This window comes from Diadema antillarum, unplaced genomic scaffold (assembly GCF_040938485.1).
Source record: "Diadema antillarum isolate AM-2024a unplaced genomic scaffold, OU_Dant_1.0 scf00000055, whole genome shotgun sequence".
NCBI classification, from domain to species: Eukaryota; Metazoa; Echinodermata; class Echinoidea; order Diadematoida; family Diadematidae; genus Diadema; species Diadema antillarum.
The window spans coordinates 1116252-1125000 of record NW_027270944.1 but is presented as its reverse complement, the minus strand read 5'-3'; the positions used below and the strand labels follow the sequence as shown (position 1 = coordinate 1125000).

The following is an 8749-nucleotide window of genomic DNA, read 5'->3' as shown; positions in this document are numbered from 1 at the left end:
GTATAAAAGCTGATATCTATATGCAACGCTTTCCTTTTATCGAAGGGTTGGTGTCCGTGTAGGCAAACCGAACCACATGCTGCTCTTGATTCAGTTTTCTTGCATTTGTTTTTTTATATATTTCTATATCTTCCCAGCCCGGGTCATCAAATGGACGAAGTACATCTATAATTTAATTATGCAGATAAGCCCTTCAAATATTTGCTTGTAATGATTACATCTTGAGTGCTTTATGACTGCTTCAAACATGTAGGCTGTCTTGTTTTTTAACACCCTGTAACACAATGGCGCATTCAAGTTCATGCACTGTAAGTATCCCACTGCATTTCAGGTTTTGGATTGTGCGAGCTGTAATGACAAACAAATTAATTTTGTAGCATCTAATCAAGGTGTCCTTTTACTTTGCAGAGACCAGTCAAAATCGTCAAATTCATTTCAGATGACAAAAGACAAAAACAAAGATATGAAACAAAATAAGTATAACAGAACTTACAGTAATGTGTTTTTTTATCACAGGAAGCCACGTTGATAAGGGGACTATTGAACAAATTTGTTCTGCACCACCGAGCGACAACATTTATATTGATGGAACTCTCTCTGGACTAGACAAAGCATTTGTTCGATTCGGAAAAGGTGGGGAGAACTGCTACTCGTGATGATGGAATCAAACGGGGGCGCTGTGGCATAGTGGATAAGACTCTCGACTCCCGAACGGAGGACCAGAGTTCGAATCCCGGCCAGCGCTTATGTCCTTGAACAAGATGTTTTACCAACCATGTCCCTCTCCACCCAGGTGTATAAATGGGTACCTGGCAACGCTAGGGTAATAATAATGGCAGGGCCCTCTGGTGACAACACTGAAGAGGCTACCCTGGGTAAATAAGACCTTATTATTATTATGTTATTATTATTATTATCATCATCATCATAAATAAGAAATTAGATTGTATATCGGCCCAATTAACCCAACTAGATTCCGATATTCCTATAGACTTTCTACAGAGCTCACGACGTTATTGCATGTTGTGGGTTGAAAGAGGACTCTCTCTGTCAGTCTGTCCAGCAGCACAGAACATACCAGTGGTACAAAGTCAACAGGCAAGAGAGCCCAGTGACTTATCGAAATAGCAGCAACCTTTGGCACACACGCCGGCCCGTTGAACGTATGCGTATGGCAGTTCTTTCTGAGTGATAAACCATAACACTACACGTCCCAATATCCAGTAGAAAGGAGGCATGTTGACGACACTATTCTATTGTATTGTTGTATGTACAAGGTATGCACATTCTGCAGCATGCAATCAGTTGTTACATTCCAGTGATATGCCTATTGGCAACCAGTGTACACAGCTCTTGCAGATTTCAAGATCAATATTGAACTTTCAGTTCTTCCCTTTTCAGTGTTCAGCAGGTGTATTCAGTTTTTACATCATTAATGTTCATTCTTCATTTTGCTGTTTGATCATTTTCATTATTTGTGATTATGATGGTTGCAATAGATATAGGAGCAAAAAGATTTAGAATGTACGTTATTTTAGATTCCGAAAGCGCGTCAATTCACTGCATACAACAACCAAGTTAACTGGGGGGAACTAAGAGGTAGTATAGCTGTCAAATTCCAACTAATCAATGCTCAAAGTTCTATAATAAGAGACTCTCTTACACGTTGGCCATACCTTTCATGGTTGAAATTATCATTACTAGCTATCATTGTCCAATTTGACGTGGAAACGATATGCCATTTAGTTGGGGGGGGGGGGGGGGGGGGGGGGTTGTGTGTGTTTTTAAAGAAATAGGTTCTTCGTTCCGCGATGTTTATAATAATTATAGTTAACAGTGTGAAGCTAATTGCAATTAATCGCATTTAGCCTTATGCAACAGAATTTACGATCAATACTGCAAGTTGCGCTGAATGTTGCTTTTGATCCAAGTTGTGATCGATAGCAACTACCTTATGCAGCACGCCCCCTGTCACAGAATTTCAAGTTCTCGTTTATCTTGTCCACACGATCACGCACATTGTTATAATGATATCTATTACCATAGCTACAACATGCTTGATGGCAAAGAAGTAATATTCTAAGTGCATCCTAAGCAGCGGCGAGCTGACAGTTGGCATCGCGACCAGTGAGCGCAACTTGTGACTTGGAGCTTCGGCAAACACTGCCCTCTCTTGCTGATAGCGCAAGTCATGACAGAAAAAGAAAAGTCAGTGTGAGAAGAGCCCCGTCCGTGTTCATAGTGTTATACAATCATTATACTCAAATGTCCTGTCACAAGAAGGGTTGGTGATCCAAGCCCCGAAACCCCCCTCTCAACTCTGTTCACAATCGGTACTACTGATTGATTGCCGATCGTTTTGATGAGCGTCTTGTGCACGTTTGGTGATCAACATACCAGTAAAACCTGATTCAAATTAATGAATTGAAAATGAATTGAAATCAATGTCAGTTAGTTGCAATCAAAACAGCTCGACGCCAGAATGCATGAATTTGAATAAATACGCGGTACCCTTTGCTATAAGCGATAAGAACCAGTACTGGCTGATAGAGCGGAAGCTCGGTAATGTAGTGGATTCGACGCCTGTCTAGTAATCAGGAAATCGTTCGTTCGAGTCAAATCCATTAAGTTCGTACTCATGATTTTTTTTTTTTTATCATGGTTGATACGAAAACACTGAATAATCGGTGTGTATGCACGTCGATGGAGGGCTTTTTGTCAATCAGTTGGCCCTGAAAATAATTACAACAATAACAAACCAACCTGATGATGAATAGGGAACTGCTGATAGAGAACCTACAAAAATGGTCGGTCACTTTTCGGCGACTTCATTTTAGACCACTGGCGATTGGTCACAGATTAGTCGCTTGGGCGGTGATCCGATGAGTCAAGGTCGTCCGATGAGGATGACGCGCAACATGTCTGACACTCACCTTATAGTCGACCAACCAAGTCGGATTCATCAGACTGCGATCCGATATACTGCGGTAGGTGGCCGAAAGCAGCAAACTTTGCTTCCGATGAGTGACCGATGAGAAAGAATCTCTGTGGAATTGATGAATGTTCTATAACAGGGAGGTGAGACGAGCGTAATCACCTCCCTGCCTATAATAATGAAATTGGCCATACTCTATGTGCTGCAGACGATAAAAGGCCCTATGCAATATCATGTTTTGTAGTACACGTGTGCCTGTAATTGCATTATGATAATGTGATACATCATTTCAACCTATACAAGATAGGTGAAGGATATAAATTTCTCCCCCCAAAATCATTATTCAGGTGTCGCCTATAGTTTGTCTTTGGGAACGTATTTCTGGTGGTCATCTGAGACATTTCATGTGATTTCTCATAGAGCCTACACTATAGAGGCATATAAAAATAATCGAATATCTACAGCTGCACGATTGTGCTTTCATAGATGAACTTGTTCTTCATTCACTAGCTCTGATCCTTTCATTACCTGTTTCATAGACGTATGAACAGACTGTATTATGAAACTGTTTCAGAGACATAATACTATGAAACATCAACAGAGTATTTACATTTTCTGGGTAACGGATCGTTTTGTTTGACCAGGAAAAGATGAATCAATCATCATGAAAATGGTGAACTGCAGTCACGTGGCAGTAGATACCTATCAGATTGACGACCATAAATCTTCTTGTTACAGCAAACATCGGAGACCAGTCCCAAAAAGGCCGGCAACCAATCCGTAACCAATCAGGGAGCAGTTGCCTAGCCTTTTTTGACCTATTCAAAACAGAAACAAAAAACATTTTGCCTAGCAATTATGGTTGATTGGTCCCTGAAAGATGATAACCATTGATTTCAGACGTTCACTGTGTAAAGGTCGACGATTGGTCTAATGCACGTATGTCGAGGTTCGAAACCGTAACTTTGGCGTAAACGGCGTAACTCGCCGCCTACGCTACCAGAAATAAAATATCTGCCAGTGCGTACGCGCGGGCAAGCAGCACATTCGTGTATGCATGTTGAAGAGCTTACACGGCAAGTTACGGAATAAACAAAGTTATGGTTTAAGGGCGCGACACACGTACGTGTGACTGGAGCCTGTCACTATCAAACAAGTGCTAGTTCAGCATGCTAAAAACAATGAAAAGGCAATGTTTCTATGTGAAGCTCTCTTTATATTTTCTTTGAATTGTACAACTACTGTGGCATCACGAAATATTGTGGCAAACTTATTCGAAGATGGCATTTTACCATAAGCCTTAAAGATATGATATAAACATGATATTTGAATGGAAGGCTCAATTCTGAATTCAGTTGCTGAATGTTTACTTTGCCGTAAGTTCCCCTTCATGCAAAGTGCTGTATAAACATCTCACCTCTTCTGATATACAACGTACTTTGTGAAGCCATTTTATCTGATCTTAATTTAATATCAAACCAGGTATTCTATTTTTGGGTGTGTTTGCAGTCAGTTGGCTGATCGTCTCCCATAGGTACATGTTTGCATTTCTTAACACTCAAGAGAACTTTAGATAATATTTCATTGTTTGTATTTCCCGATTTGGCATACTTAAGCCCCAAAATAGGGTACTTGAGACACAAAAATAACTAAGATGCACAGTAATAATTTATACGTTCGTGTAATCTGATAATGTACATTAATTTCAACTTTGATTTTCATATCACATTTTCATATTTCGCAATAAAGCATACATCAAATATAACAAATTAGAATAGTACTAAGCAAGCCGGCTCTGATGTGCGATGAAATATTACTAACCTACAATATAATGGCAAATTTATCTAATTTAAATCTAATCAAAAGGCAAATATATATATATATATATATATATATATATATGACGGGAATTGGGCATTTTGTCTTTGAACCTTAGAAGGTCAAATTGATAACACAGAATAACACAAAATTGATAAGACAAAATATCCAAATCGTAAGGAATAGATATAGGCCAAAATAATGACGGTCAATATAGAACACACTCAAGCAAAGAGTAAAGGAGAGACATGTAATAAAGTAGACGGATCGATGATAATTCTAACTTCTTCTGATTTCATCATGATTACAGCACAACGAGTATTAGAACTTTTAAAAATTCATGATAAGCGATATAGTTCTCGTAATGGGATGTGACTGTTTTCCTGATTTCATAAAGCATTACATAATGGTGCTATTAACAGTGATGGTGCATTGATGATAGAGACCCAGACATAATGTTCACGATGTTAAAGATCATTAGGGTGTGTGATGGGTTCTACGTTAACTCTCAGCTTATAGAGTTCATTCTTTGAACTTTGCACGACGCATGTCTTGCACGTTTCATAATTGTTAATTCTGTACCGTGTACCATTGTTGCACCATTGTAAAATTTCAAGTTGTTCTAGGCCTAGATGTCCATGATAACGTGACAATCTGTACATTCAAAATTTTGACAATATTTAATATCTTGGAGACAGTACAAAGTATTATTTACGTTATTTACCTTATGTCATTTTTCGATTAACGAATGTTCGGAATAACAATCTCTGAACCTTTAAAAACATAGTTTATAAGAATACGGTGTCAATTTTAACTACGTCATTTTTGCTGACAAGTGATGACAGGAGAACTTCGGATGATTTTTAGATTTTAACATTTGAAGAACTATATTGATAATACTGGGTACAGAGTTCCAGAAATTATAATGACTTTTCAAAATTTTTAACAAATCACAATGAACAAGGATGATGGCAATGCATGGAGACGTCACCATAAGTACTGGTAATGCATGAAGAGGAGCTCATGGAAGCAGAGCAAAAGGTGAAATCATGTATAAATTCTACCCAAGTGAACTTGTTGAGCACGCGGTCATAATGGTGAGTTGGTTCAGTCGGTAGCATGTCTGCTCCACGATCCGGGTTCGAACCCAAGTCTGAACTGAGCAATGTTGTGTTTAATTATACCGTCCCCTCTAGCAAGAGGCAAAAACACTCTGTCCCTCGAATGGGACATAAAATAGAGGTCCCGTGTGAGAGAGAGTCACAACTCATGCACGTGAAAGATCCCGCTTCATTCATTCATCGCAAAGAGCAGGGTGTTTAACCCGGTGAAGTGGTCAAGCCTCACATCCAACTGGACCCCATGGAAGACTAGCTTAGCGTAGCTGAATATAGGATATCCAATGAACAAACAAACAAACAAACAAACAAACCATCAGTATAGCCTTTACACCTGCCAAACGAGTGCATACAACCAAAATATCGAAGTTAACGTTTACCATGACAATTAAGAGATAAAGCTCGTTACCAATAAATCTACCAATAAAAACAGCTCAATGTATCTGTACCATACCGTGTCATGCTACTCTATTACTATCTGGAGAAGAGTGAACAAGGGTTGAATTAGGGAGGTGAAACTTATTGAATACGCATATTGTGAAATACCAGATAATGCAAATCCACAGCGGGCGCACTCAATCGTGATACGAAATAAATTTTTCTCATGGTTACATACTCCACGATAAAGGTATATAAGCGGCACTGTGCACCTTGTCCCGTCTAATGAAGGAACATCACCCGTGACTCTGCTAGATTATCATCTGGGCTGAGAGAGACAGGTAGTGAACACGCGTCAGGAGAAGGTTGAGAGGCGGAATCAAGCTCGTACTGAAGTACCCACTGAGCACATTTTCTCCTCCTTTCACTCATTTGAACCATTCGTTGTGCCAAAGAGAGACTGAAAAATGTCTTCCGCTGAAACATCAAAGGGAGGGTCAAGAGTGATCATGTGGTGTGTCCCACGGACTATCTCATCTGCTTTAACAAAATGCCTGAGCGCTGTGCAAGATTTGGAGGTCCATTTCGAACCATACCAATATTGTTTCGCTGCGGCAGCCGCACATAAGGCCTCTTGCGGCGAAGATATCCCGATGATGTACGAGGGAAACGAGGAGGCGCTGGCTGAAGCAGCCCAGTTTGTCAGTACTGCGGCAGGGTCGAGAGTAGAGCCGAAACGCCTTGCGTGAGTTCTGTCAATTTTGCTGTCGGAATTTACGACGGTTTCATGGCTCTTGTTTCTTTCAGTATTTCAGGAGGAAATTGAAAGTTGATTTATAATGATTATCGTCAAAATATACTAGGTTAATTACAGAGTGTATCTTTTAGACACTTTTTAAACTAAAGTTTTCAAACACATTGTTGAAAACGAAGTTGTCGAAAGGATACTGGATTTGCAAATTGAAGGGCGTTTCAAAAACCGCTGAAAGTATGAAGTTTCGCTTTCCCGGGGGGGGGGGGGGTAGGCCTGTAAAATATCTGTCGTTGTCTTTTGGTGAATAATTCACATTTTACTCTCTTTCATCACAAGAAGTCTCTGATCAATTCTTGTACAACAGCAATTAGGAAAATTTAAGATAAGAAAATAGAAGAGACTAAAATAAAAAACAGAGCTTTTGTGGACTTGTTATTTTCCGTGTACTTGTTTTTTTTTCTCCCTTTGCGTCGCGGGAGGTACATGAAAACTTACATAAAGACAGAAAGTGAGTTTGCCCGCTTCAATGACAATACACATCAAGACCCTAAAAATTGCACTCAGAATGATCTGGGAGAAGTGAACTAAAATATCTGCCTCCGATAAATCATAATAATGAAGAAATTCATACTTGCCTGTTTGACTCACCCATGGTTAGAGAACTGGCCAAGCAATACAAATGCATTCAAGACACAATTATGTTCATCAGGCTTCTACGGTTTTTTTTTTTCCTTTTTTGTGTGTGTTTTATTGTGCACATTCCTGATATCATCGTATATTTGATAGAAATGCTTTAATCTAAAATGTGTGATGATTCATTCATATTCATAAAGTTGAAAGCTTTAAATCAAAATGTTTCATTATCCTTTAATATATCATGCCACAGATATGGATCCGTGAAAGAGATGCTTGAGACGGCTACCAGCAAACACGTATTCGTCAAGGATATGGGTGCAGGCATGGTCCCTTCCAACGCTCTCCAGTACATTCCTAAAGGATACAAGCATACCTTCCTCATCCGCGATCCCATTCGCTCTATCAGCTCGTATCGACAAGCCATGTACACGCAGTTTCTTCAGCTCGGACTTCTCGAAGGAGAATCTGCTGACGAACGGACATACGACATCGAACGCGATGACAAGTTTTTCCCTCCGGGCTGTTTCATGAAGGAGCTCTACGACGTCTGGAAATACGTCAGACAACATATCGATAACGACCCTATCGTGATCGATGCTGATGATTTTTTGGCGAAGCCAGCGGAAGTCCTAAACGCATATTGCGCAGCGGTGGGAATCCCCTACAGCGAGTCACTCCTAAAATGGGATGCTTCCATGGAGTCCCTCAAAACGTGGAAAGCTGCCGGGGACAGCCTTGTATTTGATCTTCGCAATTTTTACGGCAGGGCGATGAGGAGCAGCGAATTTCTTCCTCCTAGCAAGTTTCCAGAACAATTGACTCCTGACGTCATACGTTGTTCTGACAAGGTCAAGGTATACTTTGAGGAGATGTACGGAAACAGGCTCAGAATTTGAACGTCAAAGTTAATATGAGATTAGGTAACATGGAACGAGTATGACTGTAGGATTCAGGTGCACTATTATCGCTTGTCTGCAGCTGCAGCGAGACTGAAAAGTTAATCCGTGTAAAAAAAAAAAATGTGAATAATTATAGCTTGATATAGCATACGGAACTATGCTCATATGTTGTGTATTTAATCTTATCTTCGCCCATTGCTACCTGTGTTTC

General features: G+C 39.9%; 1 protein-coding gene across 1 annotated transcript; it reads left to right on the top strand.

The window, feature by feature from the left end:
* The first annotated feature begins 6716 nt into the window (after nucleotides 1–6716).
* LOC139715774 (uncharacterized) lies at nucleotides 6717–8535 on the top strand. Its single transcript, XM_071627314.1, has 2 exons — nucleotides 6717–6994; nucleotides 7890–8535. The coding sequence occupies exons 1-2, from the start codon at nucleotides 6717–6719 to the stop codon at nucleotides 8533–8535; spliced, it is 924 nt and encodes a 307-aa protein (XP_071483415.1).
* Nucleotides 8536–8749: the final 214 nt, after the last annotated feature.